At 43.7% G+C, this 23,631-nt stretch overlaps 1 protein-coding gene across 1 annotated transcript; it reads left to right on the top strand.

Moving 5' to 3' along the window:
• Window positions 1-385: 385 nt before the first annotated feature.
• LOC119155496 (vitellogenin-2-like) lies at window positions 386-23,624 on the top strand. The gene is made up of 35 exons (XM_037404254.1): window positions 386-425; window positions 787-807; window positions 993-1,144; window positions 2,918-3,169; window positions 3,321-3,482; window positions 3,636-3,784; window positions 4,201-4,351; window positions 4,458-4,615; window positions 4,696-4,861; window positions 5,359-5,484; window positions 6,527-6,745; window positions 7,159-7,376; window positions 7,489-7,586; window positions 8,010-8,134; window positions 8,803-8,904; window positions 9,509-9,628; window positions 9,728-9,917; window positions 10,245-10,338; window positions 11,071-11,256; window positions 11,465-11,609; window positions 12,353-12,581; window positions 12,670-12,845; window positions 13,097-13,402; window positions 13,751-13,798; window positions 13,957-14,043; window positions 15,584-15,796; window positions 15,904-16,046; window positions 17,385-17,523; window positions 18,221-18,356; window positions 19,509-19,695; window positions 21,021-21,112; window positions 21,593-21,690; window positions 21,771-21,930; window positions 23,046-23,207; window positions 23,341-23,624. Exons 1-35 carry the CDS (start codon window positions 386-388, stop codon window positions 23,454-23,456), a joined length of 5,166 nt encoding a protein of 1,721 aa, XP_037260151.1. The 3' UTR covers window positions 23,457-23,624.
• Window positions 23,625-23,631: the final 7 nt, after the last annotated feature.

The raw sequence follows: 23,631 nt of genomic DNA, 5'->3' as shown, positions 1-23,631 counted from the left end.
GTTAGATAAGCTGTGTGCCTTGTGGTCAGGTCAGGATAACCTGGGCAAAGTCAGCACAGACTGCAATAGCACTGGGTGCTTCCAGCGGATAAGGATAATCAGTAGTTTTTCTTAATAAATATTTTGGCTTTAACAATATTTTAATACTTCTGAGCACTTGTTTCAAAAGGTACTTTCAGTATGTTCAGTTGGTGAAGTGAGAACAAAAGTGTGTGATGTTTTTGGCTCAGCAATAACAGCCAGCACCTTGTCCTTGACGCCCTCTCCCTCAGAGGGTTTGAGTGGTTGATAAAAAGTTGACAACTCAACAAAATTCACTGTGCCTGTTAATAATTCTTCTATAAAAGCTGCTCATTTTCCCCTGCAGTCTTCAGTCACTTTTAGCATGAAGGGACTCATCCTGGCCCTGGTGCTCGCCCTCGTGGGTAAGTTGAAGCTCTACCAGCACTGCTGAGCCACGATGGCCACGGCGGTCCGAAGCAAACTGCATCTCCTCAGGGCCTGTCAGGGATATTTACAGCTTAATTTGCTGAGGCTCTTTTATGACTTTGGCTGTAAACTATTGGATTTCTGTGCCTAGCTTGGCAGCAGGGATAAAGCCCAGCAAGCTGCAGCTAGTGAGCAGGGCTGGTGGGGGCTTGGAGTTGTGGGGGTGTGGGGTGCGCCCCAGCAGCCCATTACTAGTTGTTTGCCAACCATTAGCACACTGAATAAATGAATAATAAATGAAGGGATCCACAGATGTGGGGGGGGTTCTCACGCATCCTTCTCTTTCTTCCCACACAGGGGGCCAGAGGCAGGACCTCGGTAAGTGCGCTCCCACCCCAACGAGCAGCTCCCACGCTGCCCTTCCCTGCGGCCGTGCCTTGCCCACTGCTTGTGCCTCCTTTGCAGCAGTAGCAGCCTCACCCTTCTTTGCTGGGATGGTTCTTGTGAATAACATTGCAACAGTCATAGCAAAGCAGGTGTTTCTCTTATATTTTTTTAAATAGACCCCATTTTTCATACCGGGAAAACCTACCTGTATGGCTACGAGAGCTTCATCCTGCACGGGCTGCCCGGCAGGGGCCTGGCAATGGCAGGGCTGAGGCTGACCTGCAAGCTGGAGATCAGCCACGTGTCTCGCAGCATCCATCTTCTCCAGGTAAATCGCCGTGGGTGTGGGAACCCACCCACGCCATGCAGCCTCAGGCACTCAATTCATACCTCCCGGCTGGCAAAATAAGTAAGAGTGATGAGAGCTCACACGAACGCTTGGGGCCCTTCACGGTGCTGAGATGACCCCACGTCAGAGCAAGCAGCCTTGCTTGGGCAGGGATGGTTTCCCCAGTGCGGGCATAGGTGCTGGGCTTTGCGCCCCAAGCCCCCGAGCTGTGCTGGGGGAAAGCCAAGGGCGCCACTGGAGTGTCTGTAGCTGCAGCCAAACTGCTTTGAGCCACCAGCTGTGACCTACAGACAGCAGCACAGGCTTCCCCGCAGCCCACGCCTTCAGCTGGGGAGCTGGACCTGCTCTGGCTCTGCTGCCATCAGCACTTGAGCCCCCTTGACTAAAGCTGCCTTAGGTTCGTCTCCTTAGGTTCTTTAAAGAAATGTCCTTAAGGTAGTTTTCCTATGCTAAGCTTGAGTATGAAAATAAGAATTCAAGCATGTAATACCCAGTTTTTCAACCTGGTCCGTAGCCTAAGAAAAGCTCGGTGCTGGAATTCACCTATCGCATGAGAAAGTCCCATCTGTCTCCACTATCTTCCTTTTGATATTCTTCACATAGGCGTTAATTCAAACGTGAAGAATTCCAAAGGTAATGCTTGTGCTTAGCATAATGATATCAAATCTGGAAGCGCTGTTACTCACTGAAAAGACTAAATCAAACAGCTTAAAATACTGGCATGGAACGAAAGACCACAGAAAAGGGATCTAGAAGACACCACGTGGGGAGAAAGCTGTAAGAGGTACCCTTAGCGTTCATCCTAGAAGTTTACTCAGATCTGTGTAAGTGTGCATATATTCCTGAAACAGCGTGAAGGAGTGCTTGTTATCAAGCTTTACGCACTGCTGCAATTGCAGGCTCTGTGTAACCTTGCTAGAGCTGCTGTAACTTCAGCAATTGCAGATGATAGTCTTGAGTAGGATTTAATCTGAGGAAATGTGACAAGAGGCAAGTCACCCTTACAGCATTGATTATAAATGCCTAAAATAAAACAGAGCACTGAACCCACACCATTCCCCTGCAGAGAACACACAGCAACACGTACTTCTGTGTGCAGGGGGGTGCGTGTATGTGGCTAGATAGGCACATGCATGCAGGCACGTGTTTCCCACTAGGTAGCAGTCAAGGACTTGGGCACAAGCTTTACAGCTTGGTAAGCTCAAAATGATGACAGCTGCTTCCAGAGAGACATCACATCCCACGGGGCCACCTCCTGCGTGAGGTCCTGCGGTCACCTCTCCTTCCCCATCAGCTGGGCCGCAGCTTTGGCGTGCTGGGATGTGCTGGACTTGGAGCAGGAGCCAAAATAGTCCCCGTGTGCTTAGGCAGGCAGCTTGAACAGCGGCTCAGCTGCCTTGCAGGATGAAGGGAGATCTCACCAGACACCTGGGGAAACCGGGTGAGTGTTCTTTCTGTACAGACTGCTGGCAGGCAGTGTTTCGCTCACCTAGCAGGCTTCACCAGACTTGCTGAAGTTTTGAATGTTGCTTGCACAATCTTATTTCTCTGGCACAAATCCTTCATGGAAAATGCACTTTCAAGGATGCTTCCCAGGCCCAGCACAGGAACCTGGGGAGGAAAACATTTTCTGCAGTGTTGGACAAGTGGCTTGTATCCTGCCATGGTTTGGAAGTGCCCAGTTTCCCTGTTATTGCACTATTTCAAACTGACAGTGAATAGGATGAACGTTTTTCCTAACTTTATTCACAGATTCGATCCCCAAAGCTGGAGGAATACAATGGCTTCTGGCCCACGGACCCCTTCACTCCATCTTCGAGGCTCACAGAGACAATCGCTGCGTGCTTCAGCCAAGCCTTTAAGTTTGAATATGCTGCAGGAAGGGTTGGAACTATTTTCACCCCTGGGGACTGTCCCATCCTCTGCACTAATCTAGTGAGAGGGATTCTGAACATGATGCAGATGACCATCAAAAAGTCACAAAATGTGTATGAACTCCAGGAGGTTTGTTTTTTTTCCATTCGGATTTCATTGTTATTCTCATTTTACTGTCTTAGAGTAACTTGCCTGTACATACACTTCCCAGGCAATTTTCTTTGACCTGTTTATTCCTGTTTCAAGTGGAAAGTTCATTGTGTTTAATCAACGCTCACAGGCTGGGATTGAAGGCATCTGCCAAACCAGATACATTATCCAGGATGACAGCAAGAATAACCGTGTTACCGTTTCCAAAAGCAAGGACCTGACAAACTGCCAGGAGAAAGCAGTGAAGAACATGGGAATGGCATACATCCGCCCCTGCCCCACCTGCCCCCTGGTATGAGCAGCACAGTGACCTGCTGCCACGCTTGGGCATAAGCCACTGCTGAACACTCACGTGTTGCGCTGATGCTAGCAGGGAATTTGACTTGTCTGTGCTAATTTACTACCACTCCTTTGTCTTTCTGAATGGGTCTCTTTGCACTTCTAGAAAGCCAGAAACATTAGGGGCACGGTGATGTTCACTTACAAGATGAAGTATGATGGCAGCGGGACCTTGATGACGTCTGCTACATCCGAGCAGGTGTACCACATCTCTCCCTTCAATGAGCCTGACGGGGCAGCAGTGATGGAGGCAAGGTAGGCACTTCCCTGGTGCACGTCCTTAGCGTGGCTGTGATTATCAGAGCCAGCAGGAGATGCCAGAAACATATTTACTGTCGATTTGTGAGTTAACAAGAAGCATCTGGCCTGCGGGGTGCAAAGGGCCAAAGCACAGTGTATCCCTCGGGATGCACAGCCAGGTCTGATGCCCTGCTCTTTGGGGGCTTTGCTGGGCCACCTGTAACATTTGTCCAACTTCTCAGAGACTTTGGCAAACTCTAATGAAAGCTCTCGCCAGTCCTATGACATTTCCAGATAATTCTATGCAATGCATGAACAGAGAAGGGCACGATTCTTCTGTGGTCAATGCTCAGCCCGCAGCAGCCGCTATAAGCGTCCACGCACACGGTGACGTTCGAGGCTAGTGACGCATTTTGTTCTTTCCCTTGAAGACAAGAACTGTCTTTGGTCGACATTAAAAGGGCTCCTGTCAGTGCACCAAAAACTCAGCTGCAAAACCAGGGGAGTCTCCGTTATCATTTCTCAGGAGAGCTACTCCAGATGCCGGTTCCTCTAATAAGGATTAAAAATCCAGATTTACAGGTATTAGAGGCTTACTTCTCATACTTTTTTCATTATTTATAAGGTTAATAAGTCATCACAATTATTTTAGACATGAATCCTTCCAGCTCTCTGATCTTTCCCACAGTTAACAGAAACACTGCGGCAACTAGTTCAGGATAATGAAGAAGGAGCCACTAAAGAAGCTTCAGTCAAGTTCTTACAAATGGTCCAGCTTTTTCGTGTAGCGACCCTCGATCACATTGAATCTTTGTGGGTGCAGTTTGCCAGCGACCTTCCCTACAGGTAACTGTTCCCTTCAGCCAGGATTTCTGATCGGAGGCATACTGGGAAATGGGGATAATGAATCCTCCTCTCCCTGGCAGACACTGGTTCCTCAGCGCCATCTGTGCTGCTGGAGCTACTGACACGTTCAGGTTCCTGAAGCAAAAAATTCACGATGAGCAGCTGAACATCTGGGAAGCATCTGCGGCTCTCTCTCTCGCCTTCCATTTCGTTACACCCAACAAACAAACCCTAGAAGTTGCCTCAGTGAGTACAGATCATCCTTCTTTCTATTTCCCTCTCACTCCTTTTTAAAGGTGAAATCAACGGATTATAAGTGAAAGATGCAACACATATTCTTCAAAATTTGTAAAAGGTATTAACAGAACTGGGGAACGCTTCAGAAAATGTTCCCAACCACTTGTTGCCAGTATTTTTTAATGGTTTTGGTATTTGATGTTAAAACCCACAAATCTTAAGAAATGGCTATTTATTTATTTTTGCCAAAATTACCTTTTAAAAAACAAATAGACAAACTCAAGAAAAGAGTATCATGTACCCAAATTCTAAAGTGCATAGAGTATAATTGGAGCGAGTCTACTCACTTTTATTGTAGCTGAGTGACTAACATTTGGGTTAACTTCTGAAAACATTTAGGAAAAATCCAAAGCAATTTTATCTATTTATTTCTCAAATGTAATTTTCACTAAATACCAGCTCTAATTACTAGAAACATTAAAGACTGCTGCTTCTTTCTTCTGCAGACTTTTCTGACCTGTCCCCAAATCCAGAAAGCACCAATGCATCGGATAATTGTTTACCTGGGATATGGTAGCATGGTAAATAAATACTGTGCTCAGACTTCACTCTGTCCAAATGAACTTCTTCGGGTAGGTGTCTCTCTTTCTGTATTTATAAAGAGTGAGGTAATTTTTCAAAAGCCTCTAATTTAGCTCTCATAATGCTGGCAATTGGGTAACTTGCTGTTCGCATGCCTCGCTCTTAGCTGTGATTGTCTGTAAAATTGCAAAGACAGAATGAAACACCGAGCCGATGCCTTTGAAAAATCTGATCTTAGCAGTTCAGAATTTCAAATGGAAGTGGTAGAAGCCCATGGTGATAATGGATCCTGTAAACATCCTGAAACTAGTTTAGGCATAACAAATTCAGGATTAAAGCAAAATCATTATGACTCCTCTCTCTACTTTTACACTAGATAGAGTGTACTTAACAATATTAAAAAGGCACTAAGGTGTGAATACAGGCAAAGCTGTAGGTGTGTCACAGGTTAGGGCTTCCAAAACTGCTTATAACTGTCAGAAATACTCAGGACGTTGTCCTTCGGCTGTGCAGCTCTGGCTCCTCGCTCAGAAGGACCACAGCACTGAGATGGCCTGCTGGCCTTTGACGTGCTTGAATCTTCCCCAAAAGACTGAAACAAACCCAAGCCGCTAGAATGGTAATTTGTCTTCTCAGAACAGCAAAACTGTTTAAGTAAGCTTGCTGTTGCTATAGGAAGTGAAAAATATGCAAGTGCAATACTGCTGCCCCGCAGCCGCTGGGGGCTGCAGGCTGCAAGGGCTAGTGGGGGTGTCCCAGGGAATGACCGAACCCCGCGTCGGCTCGGGGCTGCTCTGGAACTTGCAACAGACTCCCAGGTACAGGCATCCACCCAGGATTATCTCCTGTGCTCAGGCACAATTCAAAATCAACTACAGCACTGTGTAAGGAGAAAATCAAGTTTGCTTGTATGTTCCACATTTGGCATCCTGATAACTATGGTGAGATTTTTCCTGGAAGAAAATTCTGAATAGCTTTATTCTGGGTTTTGCATCAGTAGTTGTTTTGCTTGCTATGGCAATGCATATTTTTATGCATTTTTACATATTTTAGGCCTTATTACAAGATTAACACAATCTGCTCTGTTTTCAGCCACTCCATGACCTTGCTACTGAAGCCACCAGCAAAGATGATGCCAAAGACATGGCCTTGGCCCTGAAAGCCATTGGCAATGCAGGAGAGCTGGCCAGTACCAAACACATCCTGAAGTTTTTGCCCACATTTTCCCCGGCTGCCGCTTCATTACCAAACAGAATTCATGCTGATGCTGTGCTGGCCTTGAGGAAAATTGCCAGAAAAGACCCTAAAAAAGTAACTGAAATCATTATTTAAAGAAATGTCTTAGAGGGTATGGTTTGGGTTGACTTCATGATCGGGAATATAAAAGCTATCGGGTAACATTAGCAGCTCTGGGCAGATTTCTCAGTTGCTGGTCTTCCTCTTGCTCACACTGAAAACTCCTGACATCACCCCATCCTTGCTGATATCCTGGGAAAGAGGTTGCTTTAGTCGCTGTGACACTGGGACCATTACTAATGGCTGTTTCTTCCAGCCCCATCCACTGTGTGCCCACAGATATCTTAATTTTCGGTGGTGGGTCCCACGCTCAAGTCTCTGTTTAGGGTTTTGTTCCCTATTCACCGCAGGTCACGCGTGCACAGTTTAGGAGCCACTTCTCACTGAGAAGCTGTGAGGTACTCACAGGTCGTATCTTCCTCCTCTAGGTAAGAGACATCGCCCTCCAGGTCTTTATGGACATCACTCTTGCTCCTAAAGTCCGAATGGTGGCTTGTGTTGTCCTCTTTGAAACGAAGCCTGGTCTTCCAGCCGTAACGGCGATGGCCAGCTCGCTGCTGACAGAGCCCAGCTTACAAGTAGCCAGTTTCACGTATTCACACATGAAGGCTTTGGCAGTGGGCAGGATCCCACAGCTCTATAATCTGTAAGTAGAGGAAGAAGCACATTCTTTAGTAGCAAATTTTTTTCCTTGCAGTTTTCTAAGAATTTGGTCGCACTCAACTATCTTCATACGGTTGTAACTCTTCATTACTCAGATCTGCTGCCTGCAACATTGCCATTAAACTACTGAGCCCCAGGCTTGACAAGCTGAGCTATCGTTACAGCAAGGTCATTCACATCGGAGATTATTCCTGTGAGTACCAGGTGCCCTGGTTCACCGCTTCACCTTACGTAGCCAAATGCCTCTATTCCATTCAGTGATCTTCATCCAAAATCCAATCACAGGCTGCGAGTTTAGTGCACTCCTGAAACAGAAAAAGCACAAGAGCATCCTAACATGCAAAACCCCCTGAGGATGTTCTACCACTCTCTGGGTATCTGGTGGGGAAAGCGGAGCTTGCACGTGGATTTAGGCCTCCTCCTCCAGTTGCTGTGGTCATGTTGACTCTGTCCTAGAACAAAGTTCTCCTCTTGAGGTTGCAAACTTGAAGACTTATGGGACTGAATCCTGGCAGAACCTCTTGTGATCTATAGCACATACCTGAGGTTGCTTACATGCACCAGGCACCTCAGAGACCCTAACCAAAACCTCTGCTGCTTTTCATTCCTGTGACAGCTGAACATCAGGCTGGTGCCATTTGGAGGGTCTATCTAATGAACAGTCCCAGCACTGCATTTCCATCTGATATAATCACAAAAGTGAGAGGATATTATGCAGATACTGCAACAGATATTATCGAGGTAAGTATTTATCTAAAACGGCTAGCTAGGTGCAAGCCAGCTACAGATAGTATTACTTGTTAAGACATTTGGACTGTGATGTAGTGTTTAACTCCATCTCTGACTGTGAGGGCGGATGTGGAAGAGAAAATTTAGATAATGATTATGATTTTACATAGGCGGCTTCTTTTATTTGGGCTTCTTGACACATACATTCATCATTGAACACACGCACTATAGGCACAAAAATGTAGAAGAGTAGAGGAAAGCTTGCTCAGCAGTACATTCATCTGCTTGCCTAAGTCACACAGCATCTCTGGTATTTTGCATAAGTACAGGGAAGTAGCATCTGAAATTAAATTTCAGCCAGCACTGCAGCCAGGGCAGTGTGAAGCCCCATGTAACAGCATGCAGGTATTTACTCAGAATCTCGGGCAAGCTTTGCAGCCTGGGCTGAGCTCCGTGCTGCCTAGAATTATCCCTGCTGACTAATTCAAAGCTGGTTTAGCACATTCTCAGCATCTGCAGCCATAGCCTGCAGCCATCTGCCAGGTAGACGTAGCCTTATAAGTGCAATGGCTTCATCCAGTATGTATTTAGAGTGGCCTTAGTGAGCGTGACAAGGGGTACAAAGGTTTTCCTGGGCTCTCTTGTACTCGGGCTGTAACAGCTGCCTCCGTTTCCTGCAGGTGGGTGTCTGGTCACAAAGCCTGACCCAGCTGATCAGGAAGCAGAATATTCCCTTTGCTGAATATGATACATACAAGACGCTGAAGGAGCTCGGTAAAACGGTATGTCTCTACACACCCTTCTGATCTGTTTGCAATACGCAGTCCTGCTAGCTCTCGGGCCGCATAGCCCACCCACCCACCAAGCCATCCCTTTGATGCTTCAGTGAGCAAGGAGTCAGTCTTCCTGTTTGGTTGTGGAAAAATGTACTTGTACTGTACTTAACGCTGTCAACAGATGCCACCTTTTCACTCAACATGTTTTAGCCCTTAATGTACAGTACAAGAAATGATGATGATGGTGATAGGGAACCAAAATTCACATTATAAAATGTCTGTTAAAACACGGTATGTGATTGGTCTTCTCTTTTAAAATTATTATCGACTAAGATTTTTGTTCATGAGTCCTAGCGTGTCACCCACTCCAGTAGCAGAAATCACCAAGTTCTTACCTCATCCTTATGTGGGGAACCTCCCACTGAAGTCAGTTATGCAGCATAAGAAAGGCCACATAGGTTCAGACCTGTAAGACGTCTGTTTGTTTTTTGGCTAAGCAACCATGGCTAGCATCATTCAGATGGGATCTGCACTTTGCTAATACATTACTGTATTTTACGTGACACTATCTGCTTCTTCCCTTTCTCTCCGTCTCTCCTTAACACCACAGCTTCTGGGATGGAAGGAACTGCCTCCCGAAGACCCTCTGGTGTCCATTTATGCCAAAGTACTGGGCCAAGAGATCGCTTTTGTTGACATTGATAAAGATGCCATTCAGCAGACCATGACGGTACTGACAAGGCTGTTGTCTTTTCTGTCTGTGGTGCTGAATAATTTCCCCTCCCTGTCTCTTCTCACATAATCACATAACCTATTTCTCTGTTTTCAGAGTCTAACTGGATCGTCAAACTGGCAGCCAATGGTGAAAAAAGTGGTGGAAGAGGTCCAGCAAGGTGTTTCAGGCCAGTGGATCCTGCCGGTGCTGGTGGGTGAGCTGCGGCACGTTGTCCCCACGGTGGTGGGTGTGCCACTGGAGCTCAGCCTGTGTGGCACTGCGCTGGCCCAGGCTGCCGCCAACGGTGAGCTTGGGACTCCAGACCTAGCGGTTCCCCACAATAACTGGGGGTCCAATCCCTCTGCTGAAATTAAATCCCTCTATAATCTTGAAAAATGCTCTTGTAATGTGGAAACATCAGTGTTCAGCTACCTCCAAATGGTTTGAGAATTAGCACGTTCTACCTCAGACATATTTGTATAATTCATTTGGAGTAGCAATCTTTAAATAAACACATAAAGTATTTCAAAATGCAGAAGCACTGCCTGTGTGTTAACTACTGTGCTTACTGAAAACATTGTATTGCCAGCATTTATTGTTTCTCTGTTCATATAATTCCTGTCTTTTGCAGTGAATATACAGATATCACCACCATTATCTGACAATTTTAGACCTTCACAGTTGTTGGAAACCAACATGGATATTCATGCTGACATCAAGCCAAAGTAAAAATTACATATATTTTCACTTACACACAAGCATTTATATTTATATTTGAAATAGATACGTGATTGCATGTTGCCATATAGGGGTCTTACTTGCCCCAGGTTTGGGACGGCTGTGCTAGTCCAGAGCAGTGAAGCTGTGAGAAAGCGACGCAGTCACCTGATGCTTTACGACCCTGCGAACAGCAATGCGTGCTGTATCCTACAGGGTGCTGTGCTGTTCTGCCATTGCTGAAAATGCTTGCGTTTGTATCTGTTCAGTGACTAAAGACACTGAGCTGTGAAGATGTGTTTGCTTATGAACAGGTTTTTACAAGTTCAACATAGAATCCCATCACCACCTGGCACAAGCTGGGGGGATTTCGGGGGAAAAAGGGAAACGCTTCTGGATCTGCAAAAGTACTAATAACGATAATAATAACAATGATAACAATGATAATGATAACCTAGGAAAATCTGAAGCTAGAAAATTCTAGCATTAGCTTGTCCTCAAGCAATATATTGGTGACAAAGCAGTGAGAAAGTCCACGTTAGCTTTGTTCATCAGATAAATCCCTTCACCTTTTCCAGGGGCACTTCAGCATTTTTTATCCTGTTGTGCTACATCTCTTCATCCATCAGTAGTGGCTCTTAAAAGAAACAGAACAGTGTGAAAACGTAATTTTGCATTTCAAAGTTAAATATGTGCATATTAATCTGTGATTATGCATGTTTTTGTTTCCACTCTTTTAGGGCGTATTTTCATGTGATTGCAATGATGGGGATTAATACACAATATTTTCAAAGTGGTCTTGAATTTCATGCAGAGTTCAGTGCCAACACTACAATGAATTTTGATGCCAGGATAAATATGAAAGAGAAAAATTTGAAAATGGAAATGCTTCCCTGCGATCAGGAGGTTGAGCTCGCAGCTGTGAGGTACAGAAGAGCTTGTTGCATTTTGCTTGTTAGGTGTTACTACTGTTCATGAGCTTCCCGTTATAAAATCATAGACATACATCTCCTTGTTAGGGTCTGCCATACTTCAGCAACTAGATAAAGCTTAGTTCTGTCTTTTTTTGCACCAGCAAAGACAGGTAAGCAAAATCGGAAGGCATTACTTGTGTCACATTTATCGCTTCTACAGGACTGAAGTTTATGCTATTTCAAGGAACATGGGAGAAGTAGATTCCGAAAAGAAATCCCAGCTTCTCCCCAAAGAAGAAGTACCAAGTACCTCCGACCAGCCATTTCAGCCATTAGAAAGAGCCTCGGGACCTGGCAGCTGGAAGGTAAGGAGGCCTCTCGCCATCTGTACTGCAGACAGGTAGCGAACAGAGAGCTCCTCGCAGGGGCTGACCCCCCAGCACAGCCGCTGGCTAGCCAGGTCACAGGCACACAAACTGTGGGATTCAACGGGTGCCTCGCGTACCCCAAACCAAGCCTAACGTAAGTCCCCGTGGGTTCAAGACATGATGAGAGTGAGCAGACTGTGAATGACCATCTCACGCAGGTAGGGTTGCTTTGGCAGCATGTCTTCCTGTATATTTACAGTCATAGGGAGGGTGTGTGAAATTCATATCCTTTGAACAATATCCCTCCCCCCCCAAGCCAGAGCCGTGCGGAAAAGATGGCTCTTGGGCAGGGTATATGTTTTTCTTCCAAATCCTGAGGTAATCCCTGCAGCGGATCGCAGAAGCCCGTTCTCTTATGTGCTCTTCAGCTTCTGAGGCTTGGGTGGGAAGGCTAGGTTGGCTTGCAACAGGAGGGCTAGTAACCCAACACTGATGCAGAAGGATAGCCCCTCAAAGAGCCCGGCAGGTTCTCGTTGGGAAGCGTGTTTGTGAAACACTGCCTGGGAAAAGTTGGGCAGGAAAGCAGCCCTCTTCCACACAGCACCACGTCCCATGCTTAGATCTCTAATTTTAAACAGGACTGTCATCATTCTCTTCATTAATAGGAGGAAAGACTTTAGGAGCTGTGACAATTTTTTTGTAGAAAATACCTTTATTTGCCATATTTTTGTTTAATGTAGCAAAGCAATACTCCTAGTGTGATATCCAAAGGATACCAGCAAGGTTCAGAAGAGGCACATCACTACAGTGTAGGAGGAAGATCTTACACACACCTCTTCTGTGGAAAATTTGAGAGTTTGGGATGTTCTGCTTGTCTCAGCCTAAAGTCACGAAGTTCTGCTTTCTTAAGAAATACCTACCTGCACAAATTAGTTGGAGAACTTGAAGCCAAAATAATTTTGAAGCCAGGTACAGTCATGACAACAAGCTTTTCGGTCAATCTCTGTGAAGTCTGCTCAAGCAGAACAACCCTGCAATCTAAGTATCTTGACTTCAGTTAATACAGATGCTGACATCGACAAAATACAGCTGGAGGTTCAGGCAGGATCCAAAGCAGCTTCCAAAATAACTGATGGACCAACCTCAGGGTCTAAGGAAGAGGATAAGACATCTCTGTACAAGGACATTCAAGCTAAACTGAAGAAGATTCTAGGCATTGAAAATGTGTTTCAGGTAAGAGACTCTGAGCATCAGAGAGGGAAATACTTTCCTATAAATGAAGGCAAGCATTTCCAGTGTGGAAAACTGGGGTGGGTAAGCAGGGATTCCAGCTGGGAGGAATGGGTCTAGGTGAGTTCTGGCGCAGTGTGCAGGGCTGGGAAATTGTATTTCATTGAAAGCCTGTGGTGAGCAGCTTGTCTGACACCCAGAGAAATGTAACAGAACAAGCTATGAATTCATAATGCTTTGAACTGTTTTTGGAGGTCGCAAATAAAACACGGCGCCGTAAGAAACGTATTCACAGAAACGACAAGCCTGCAGTGACAAATGTCTGGGCAGAGCCCAGTGCACACCCCCTCTCCAGTTCATCCTCCTCTTCCACTGCTTCATCTGTTGATGGTAAAAAGCCTGGAAATGAACACAAGAAAGATGAAATAAGGCAATCTGGGAAGAAGCGTGGCAGCAGCAGCAGTGTCAGCTCTGCTAGCAGTAACATCTGCAGCAGCAGCAGAGGAGACCGCTCTGGAGCCCAGCACTGCAGTGGGGACAGTGAATATTCCAACCAACAGGTAATTCCCCACGCTGGACCTTTCAATATTTCTTGTAGTGAACATTTTTGTGCATCAGGACATTGTACCCATAGAGTATGGACCAATGAAAGAAAACCAGACTGTTAAGGGTGGCTGTTTGCTGCAGGACAGACAAGGTAACCGCTTAGCAGAGCTTTTTCCCCTTTTTAACCTCGTTGGTTCTCTGAAGCATTTCACATTTCGGAGGATTTCGGTTTAAAATGTTTTAAGAATTTTATTTTGTTTTGCCTTCTTTCCATACTCAATACTGATTATTTTTTTTTAATGCATTTGTCAAAAGTTAGTTCTTTGCCTTCTCTTAGGTCTTCTTACATGCTGTTTTCACAGGGAAATCCACCTGTTTACCAGTTTTGGTTCAAGCCAGCAGACAAACAGGTACATTTACTGCTTATACGGTGAGCAGGGCCTACAACTGCTCTCACTAGCTTTGCTGCACTTAGAGCTTAGTTCTCTGAGAGTAAGAATATGAGAAATTAATTCTGCAACTTCCAATGGTAAACAACTTGCTTCAAGGTGTTTCTCTGCTTTTGCAGGGCCCAGGAAGAGAAGTCCTGAACAGCAGCATCAGCCTCTCCTCTTCTTCAGCTAGTGATGAAGGCATCTCTAGAGCCATGTCTCAGGTGAGCATCATAATCTACGAGAAATAAAATAATTTACTTTGGATTTCCAGTTATTGTATTATTATAACAGAGTAGGAAAAATATAGTGATTTAGCATATTAGGTAATGATATAGAATGAAAATTGTTTCCTGTTTTATAGAGGTGAGCACGTTGGAAGGCCGTTGAATGTTTTTTTTATATTCACTCAATACAGGCTACGTTTTTTAATGAAACTGGAATGTATTGCCGTATATGTTGAACTTTGTGTTACTCAATAACCAATTCACTATAAAAATGAGAACACTTTAGAAGTGCTGATGTGCTTGATCAGAAACTGGTTTCAGGTATTTTTTTTATTGCATATCTCTGAAAATTTCAGACTCTACCACTTTTGTTCGTTATGTTTTCACTGCCATGTACTTCTGTTCATGTTAGCAGGACCGTACAAGGCCTTTGAAAAGACCTTGATTTTGCAGTAAAGCTTCAGCTTTGAGAGCAATCCCGGTGTTTATTCAGGAAGGACAGCATGGTACATAGTTAGTTAATGGTGCCTCATCCTTCTGTAAGAACGGTTGTAAGAATTATGGAATCTGGAGCAGATGTTATCAAAGCAAATGTCACACGTTTCACACAGTGACCTACATGCCTACAAAACAGTAAACCTTGCTTTGCTGGGGCACCCCCTCTGCACCAGCAGCTTCCAGCTGATAGTGCAAGTAGCTTGTGGGGAAAAAAGGCAACGAGATCTACCTTCTCCCCCACACACTTCTGTGTAACTTGAATTCACCTCTCTTTTCCATCTTTTCACATTACTACTTCCCTGAACCCCTCTCAGTCTCCCCCAATGCTCTCACCCCACACACCCTCCTCAGCCACAGTCTTGCTCTTTCCCCATTCCCCCTAAGCCGCCAGCCCTGTCTCACCTGATCCTTCCGTGAGTCTCTGTCACCCGGACTTAGCAGCACAGGGGGGACCTGCTGTCCCACATCTCACCCCACTGGCAGCTCCCCCCTGGCCCAGTGGGGACTCCTGCCCCACGGCTCGGGTAGCACCGGGCACCAGGTCCTGAATTTGAATGGGGGGGGCACGTGCTGCTCCTTGTGCAAGTACCACGTTTTGGCCTGCACTGAACAGGTCCCTCCGTCAATACAAATTATCACCGTTTCAAACAGGTGGTTACACAAATTTTATCAAAAAGACTACTAGCTAAACTACAGGTTGGTAGGAGAGCAGCGCTGAGCTGGGTGATACTGGTTCTTTCTGCAGTAGGGTCCTGCTCCACACTTCCCTGTGTTACACTGAAATTACTTTACAAAAAGCTTCCCAGCAGTACTGTTTTACTTGCATAGGTCACGACAGCACCCTTGAAAGACTATGGCAAAACTGCATATGAACCGAATAGATCAAGCAACAATCTATGATGCTATCCCATAAGTCATGTAAAAAGACCTTCTGAATGAAACTTTTCCTTTACAAATACTTTTTATCTGTCATTTTAATAGAGTAATTTTAATGCTTTGTTTATGCCTTTGGTCTCTACTTCCCTTCTACTGACTTAAGCCTAAATTCTTGGGAGACAGCAAGCCACCGATGCTGGCTGCAGTCCTTCGTGCCATCCACAGAAACGAGCAGCCGACAGGATTACAGCTTGTGCTGTACACTGACACACAACCCATGAGATCGAGGATGCAGATGTTTGTTTCAAGCATCACAGGATCAAGTAGATGGAAACTCTGTGCTGATGCTTCAGTAATAAATTCCCATGAAGTATCGGTGAGTTTAAAATAACGATGAGCTCAAAAGTAAATGAAATTTAATGATCTTAACTATGTTTTATAAAAAAGAATATATATATATATATATATATTCCCCTCTACTAGGGTTCTCTTAAATGGGGTAAAGATTGCCAGGACTACCGGATTGCTCTTCAGATTGCAACAGGGCAATTTGCTGCTTATCCAGCTATGCAGATGAAGCTGGAGTGGCCAAAAGTACCTTCACTGGTCCGAACAACTGCAAAATGGTGAGATTTTAACTTTAATTTTTGAAAAATTCACCTGTGTCAATGCTCTAGATAGTTATAGATTCAGTTCTGCAACTTCTGAGCTGGAAGAATTTCCCTTAATTGGTATCATATTATAAAATCAGATTACACGTGTCTGTTTTCTCTGTGTATTTACTCCCTCAAAGCATAGTGCATTTTAGTTGGCAGGAAACCTGCTTGAAACAAAGGGGTTGATGGGATTCAACTAATCTGTTGTAGACTTTTAATTGAAAGTGCCTGAATTAGGAAACTGGTCTCCCAATGCTTCCTAACTGATGGAGGCTCACGGCAGAAGCTTAACCTTGATTCTCTGAAGGACTGTCTCTATTGACTGTACAGGGAAAAGAATTTCCTAATGTAGGCACCTTGCCTCCGGCTTCGGAAGAAGATGATACAAATACTTCCCATAAGGCTTATTGCACACTAAATAGCAAATGTTGTGTGACACTTAGTGTAAGAAAACTGTAACTGCTGGATTCATTCACTTATGTGTCTATCCATACATGTGCAATGTATGAATGAATACAACAGAGCCTGTACTCACACATGCATTTGCCCAGAATACCATACTGATTGCATATCAAAGACTAATCTTTTTCCATAGTGCTACAAAATAGAGACGCATACAGCAACTCAATTATCTAAATATGCATGGCACACAAGCTTTCACATTAAAGGCACACAGGTTGACAAACGTATACTGAAGAGGAAAACTTTTTTATATTAGATTGAATTACCTGAAGTGCTGTTAATCTGCCCTTATTAGAGGGGATGAAAACATCCAATTGGCTATCCTGGAGCACCGCCACAGAACTCGCCTCTCTTCTGCTCTGAGACTATGCCTTTTTTCAAAGGAATATTTTCTGTATTTCTCTATTTGAGTCCCAAGCCTGTAAGGGAACCAAATCATTGAGATGCCTCTGCCAAATCATTCTTAGTGGGTGAAGGATCCTTACTAAAAGTTACCGCTGCAGGGCTCACACATTAATACACGGTCATCTATTTTTCAGCATGTTAGTATTCCAGTTTTTATGTACTTGGTGCCTATTTTTGACTCTGAATGTATTTAAAACAAGTTGGATATACTTTTCTTCTCATATCACTGTCATCCAGTCTTCTGAAGACTGTTTAACCCACTAACAGTTAAAATCTGCTTGTCCCTCCTCCCATACACAACACATAAGGTTTGTGTTAGCAAACCCTGACACAAAACATGGCTGACACAGAATGCATACTGCTTTATGGGGGTATTTTTGCCTGAACAAATAATAAGCAATGTTTTCAAAGACAGATCATTTTAATACCTTCCTTTTCCAGGTTCTACTCGTTTCTTCCAGGAGCTGCCTATGTGCTTGGGTACTCCCAAAGGCAACAGCATGGTCCCTCTCGCCAGGCAACCTTGGTTATGGCTCTGACATCTCCAAGAACCTGTGATGTAGTCCTCAAGGTACCCGAGGTAACTATTTCCATTATCTTTTATCCTGGGGCATTCAGTGCTTATGAAACCGAAGGTTAACAGCTTTTTTAACCCACTGATTTTTTGATTTTTTTATTTATTAAAAGATAAAGAAGCTCCCACCACAAAGATATTACATTCACACAGTTGGTTCCATTACGAAAATATCTTACAACACATTTCTCTTTCTCATGTAGCATGCAAACACACAAAATAAGAAACAGATTACAAAACAACCATCATGATTGGTGGCACATTAACAATAACTTATTAAAAAGACCAGTCCTCCCCAAATCTTCAGGGAGATAATAGGTTTTCCTGCATCCTGGAAGATAGTAAAACCAGGCTGTAGAGAAGCATGACAGCCCAATAGCAGCCCTCAATGTATAGGCAAGGAGAGGGTGGGCATCTCAGGTAAGCAAACTGTTTGCATTGAGATCAGATGTGATGTACAACTCCCCAAAAGGTTACAAACTGGTGGATGTCAAACTTCATTTATAGCACTGCTATTCTATAGGTTGCAGATGCATCAAACAGTAGAGCTATTTCATGCTGTAGCCAGAGGACTTCTTTTTAGCTCTGACCTAGCCCTGGATCAGTCAGTACAGTCCTCTTTGAACATTAAAGGGAAATGATCTCTCATCTCTGCACTGTATTTTGCATTTACATTCATGTTTGTTTTCTGACTGCTTTTCAGCTCACCATTTACGACCGAGCCATCAGGCTTCCCCTACCATTCCCTTCAAGTCCAAGCAGGTCGATTTCAACACTGCCGCCCCCTGACTGGAATGTCTTTTCCCAAGCAAGAATTTCAATCATTGAAAACATTGAAGGTCAGCAATTAACTGTTTACACAAGCATTGGTTGACTTGCAGATTTTGGAAATAAGATTTATACTTTGGACATAACTTGAAATTGTTTTACATTCACTTAGAAAATGTGTGGTGATTTCAGATAGAAATAAACCCATCTGTATGAAAATCTGTGAGGCTACAAAGATGTAAAGCAAAGGAAACTTATCAATAAGATTAAATACTCAGTTCCATGCCAAATAGTGATTCCAAATGCATCCATTCTCAAATGCATCCATTTCAGGATCACTGCACAGGTTGCTCGTGAAGAAAAAAACATTACAAAATTAGTGAGAGGGACATCCAAGTGATCTCAGATTTGGGCTGCTCTGCTTGATTAGTGCTGTTATGTAGAAGCTAGAACAGATACAAAAGTATAAAGTATACCCATTAATTTAAAATCCTGCACTTGAAGGGATTATTGTTTCATTAATGCTGTATTAAGAGCTAATCCCATTATACTTACTTAGGGTAAATTTTAAATGGAAAAGCTTTATGTAATCCTGGGTTAAGGAGTCACGTTTTGCTTGAAGTCAGTGGGCTAATATCATAACTGTGTATTTCTTTGGTAAACACCAAAACTAGTCCATATTAGTTAAAATTGCTGTAAAATAATTTCTAATCAGAGCTGGTAGGATTTCCATCAAAATACCATTACAGTGAAAAAGGAGAAGTTTATTCTAGTGTGGCTTTTTTTCCTCCCATCTTCTAACTATTTCTAATCCTTGTTATGACTCAATAAAGGCAGCAGCATTTTAGTGAATCTCCTCCGGTGTCAATATGTGAATCATTAACAACATTTGAGAAATACTTTTGACTACAACAAAGTTACAAAAGCAAAAAGGCCACAAACAGTTGCACCAGCACCAGCTGTGAGCAGAATTTATCTAACACAGAGACTGAATCATGAGTGGGTTGCACTGATGTCTGGGGACTGGCAAAGTTTTGTTTTGTATTACTACAAATCCCTTTTTTCATCTGAAGGAATCATTTTGCTTTTACGTGAGAATAGGTAAAACCAGAAAATATTTGGGTTTTTTTTTTTAATTACAAATCTAAAATAGAATAACTGTCTTATATAAAGTACAAAAGGCTTGCTTTTGACTGATTGGTTTTGTTTGGGTTTTTTTTTAGCTCGTTGTTCAGTTTTCCAGAACACGTTCACAACCTTCAATGGCGTTACATTTAACTATTCAATGCCTGCAAATTGTTACCATGTCTTGGTACAGGACTGTAGTTCAGAACTGAAATTCCTGGTGATGACGAAAAGACTTGAAGAGTCTGCTGACCTTACAGCAATAAATGTCAGACTCGCCAACCAGTAAGTAATTGCAAACTTAATGAAAAATAGATGTCAAGCTGAATATGCTATAATTGTGAAGACCAGATTGTTAGGGCAAGTTAGTGCTAGCGTAAGACGCACGCAAAAATTAACAGTGTCAATGGAAAGATTTCTAGGAGTGTCACTGGGATTTGGGACTTTGTCTTTCAAAAGTGCTTCTGAAATATATCTGAGGTTCACAGTAACCTAAAGTCTTTATTGCCCAAAATTCTTCATTAATTTGTTAGCATTTAACCATCTCATTTCAGTTCTTTGTAATTAGGTAGACACATAAACTATAAATCCACAAGTGACTACTGTAATAATTTAGTCTGGCCTCCTACGCTAAGCTAATAATTAGAACTAATTAGCACCCAAAATCATCTCAGCAGAGATGTTGAGAAGTGGACACAGCTGAAAAGGGAATTACTTATCCCAGATTAGAGGCACTCTCTTAAGTCATACTTTTAGTTGGTGCATAATGTTCTAATCTATATGAAATTCATTTAAGACACACATTGTTTCATCTTGGAGCAATCGCCTCTGCCATCATAGGTTCTTCTTTAAAAGTATAGTTTTATACTCGAAGATGTACGGGATTATGCATACCAAAATCATTGTAGGGAGTATTCTTCAAAGTGCACAAATGGACTTTGATCTGTAAGGTTTCATTACAGGTAATTATTTAGTTCTGAAAATTGTGTGCCTGACTGTGCCATGCCATAACGTTAGAAAAAGAGAGAGAAACTAGCATTCCCTGCATGTGTTTTGTGGAAGAACCGAAGGATACTTGTTTTATAGGCTGTATCTTTTGTGATAAAGACATTCCTCGTCACTGTATCATTCCTAATCATTTCACACAACTGCATGGAAGTGCTTTTGATGTGCTTGAGCTTCATATTTCTTCATTAGAGCAAACACTGCTCTGAAGAAAACACTACAATACACAGACTATTCAGGCTGTAAGAGAACCACCGTAGGGAATCCAATCTTCCTTTGAAATGTAAAGCACTTTCAATTTATGCAAATGTAATAGCAATTACATTGTTCCACAGCAAGGGTCCCTATAGCCTGGTATCTTCCTGCCTGAACTGTGGCCACAAGCAGACACTCAGAGATGAGTAAAGCCAGGGAAAGATGTTTTGTGAGCAGTCCTCCCGGCACACTTCCCTGGGCGCTCGCAATCTTCCTCCCAAAGAGTAGCAGGTGTCTCATGCGAAAATGATATAAGCATCCTGCAGTGTTGTTTCTACCAGGACTTGAAATTTTGAGCTGAGTAGGGCAAAGGACAAACATTTGTTTATACTCATTTCCTTTACTTACAGCGAGGTTGACATGTATGTTTCCAATGGACTCATCCAGTTGAAGATTAATGGTGTTCAAGCCCCAACAGATGTTCCATACACATCTAATTCTGGTAAGACTTATCTTTACATTTTTTTTAATCTTTCCTGACCTTTTGAAGAAGGAGAGGATGTGATCCTGCAAACACCTCTCAAGATAAAGATCACCATAATTTGAGAAACAATTAGGTGATTTTAACATACCTTCATGCTAGCTTTCATAGGGGGTTGCAAGAAAGCTGAGCAGAGAAAGAGACGCTGATCCTGCATGTCTTTGTGCAAACCAAATAATGCAGGGCTGTGGTTTCTTGTGCTGATCACAGAGACCCACAGAACGAGCATCTGGATGTCCCCTGGCCACGGCCACCCTTGTCGCAGGGCTTTGTCTTGTTCTAGGCCAGGGAATAGTATGATCTTTTTCATTTCCCCCACCTCTTTCAAGATAAATTACAGCCTGCATTAAGTACCCAGCAATTTAACAAGTGATTCAGGTTGGACACTAAAACATTAAGTTCCTTTTAAAAGAAATCCCTTTTTTGCTTTTTTTGTTGCAGATGCAAGCATGCTGATCAGCAGCGAAAAGGAAGGCCTGTCACTAAAAGCCCCTGATTATGGCATAGATAAACTATATTATGACGGGCATAGTCTTGAGGTATTTTTTAAAACTATTTTCAGTGTTTTTATTTTGAGAAGAAAAACATTTAAGTGCGTCTTTTCTTTGCTTCTTCAAAGATTCGGGTTTCCTTCTGGATGGCTGGAAAAACATGTGGTATATGTGGAAAATATGATGCTGAGAAGGAAAGGGAATATCAAATGCCCAGTGGATATTTAGCTAAAGATGCAGTGAGTTTTGGTCAGTCCTGGATCATCTCAGAAGACCCCTGTGCTGGAGGTACTAAGATTCTAACATATTAATGTCTTTGCCTGTGACGAATTAATTGGTCACACGAATAGATGAGTTACATTAATTGTAGCACAATCATCTTATTTTTCACCGTTTCTGTGATTAGTGGTCATAGGCTGAAAAAAAAAATAAATCTGGCTTTCCTGAGTTTGGTATTTCACTGCAGATTCTAGGTTTGTTACATTTTTATATCAGCTTCTTACACACTATGTAGTTACCTGAAGTTTGTGTCTTCCAGATAAAATTATAAACTTAAAACTCCCTAAGATGATAAGTTAGTATGAAAAGTAGGTAGTTTGACTGTTGGAAAAAGACATTTTATGTCATCCTTAATAGTTTCATTCTTTATTTCCATTCTATCATTTCCAGACTTTTAGTTTCCCAGAAAAAAATTTAAAAACTAGCCCTGGCTATCAAAGTGGAGGGCATCTGAGGTGGGAAATACCCGGTTTATTTTCCTCAGTCTGAAGATGGACTTCCTCTGAAACTTTCAGCCTGGGAATGGTTGTTCTTACCATCTGGGTCCTATATAAAAGCAACATGAATGTATTGGTAACATTGGGGTGCACCTCCTTTTGTGTGGAAACCGACCCTCTGGACATGTGGTGGTATTTTTATAATACAGTCGTAGATCAAGCTCCCCTGGGGTAACTGGTCTAGCAAAACCTGGATCACTGAGGCTTAAGAACTAAGCTACTCAGCCATGGCAAACCAGATGTGATGCTAGGCACAGCACAGAAGCGGATACATGGATGTCTAGGTGCCGCTACTGCCCCCAGGTGAAGTGTCGTCATAGTTTGGGTAAAGTTGAGTATCAGCTGAGCAAGGTTTTCACGTGCATCTTTTCTGGATTTGGACACTATGTTCTACCTAGGTCCTATCTGGCAAGCCTCTGTCCTTGGAACTGTTTCCCACATGCCTGACTTTCCCACAGCCTAAGCCATTGGCAGAAAATAGACTTCAATCAAATTGGCTAATTAATCCACGTAGCCTGTGTCACTTGGTGCATCCATTGGTCTTAGCTGCTGCTTATTCTGCAAACTAAGTCAAAAAAGTTATTCACGTGAATTCTGTAGGTGCTTTAAGAGAATCCATTTTTGTAGCTTGCAAGCTGCAGCGTAAATCTGTCAATATCGAGAAGCCTGTTGCGTTTGAGAAGGCGGCAGCAAAATGCTTCTCTGTGGAGCCGGTTCTACGCTGCGTGGAAGGCTGTTCAGCAACCACGGCTGTTCCCGTCTCCGTGGGCTTCCACTGCGTCCCGCCCGGTGAGTCTGCAGAGGGATACCTGCGCCCAGCACGGCCGCCATGTCTGGCTGCACTTCTGTGGGAAGCCGCGGGGCTGGCGGAATGTATGTATGGAAAATATACATCACACGACCTCTTCTTTCTGCTTCACAGACTCTGCTCTCAGCCTGGAAGGGCAGGCTAGGCTGGGCCAGAAATCAGAGGACATCGTGAGCACGGTTCCCGCTCACACCGCGTGCTCCTGCCAGCGGCAGTCATGCCCGCCGTGATGCCTGCCATGACACCCGCTTCACCGGGCCCGCTCGCCCCTGGCTGCCACCGGTGGCCGGGTGGGCTGGGACACTGAGGAGGAGGCCCCGTTCCCTCCAGGCCATCGTTCTTCTCTAGTTCTTCTGCAGATCTCGAAAATAATTCTGGGCACCCCTCGCCGGGCTTGGCCCTTTA

This window comes from Falco rusticolus, chromosome 11 (assembly GCF_015220075.1).
Source record: "Falco rusticolus isolate bFalRus1 chromosome 11, bFalRus1.pri, whole genome shotgun sequence".
In the NCBI taxonomy this organism is placed as follows: Eukaryota; Metazoa; Chordata; class Aves; order Falconiformes; family Falconidae; genus Falco; species Falco rusticolus.
The sequence above is the reverse complement of the archived record's forward strand: the minus strand, read 5'-3'. Positions and strand labels throughout refer to the sequence as shown.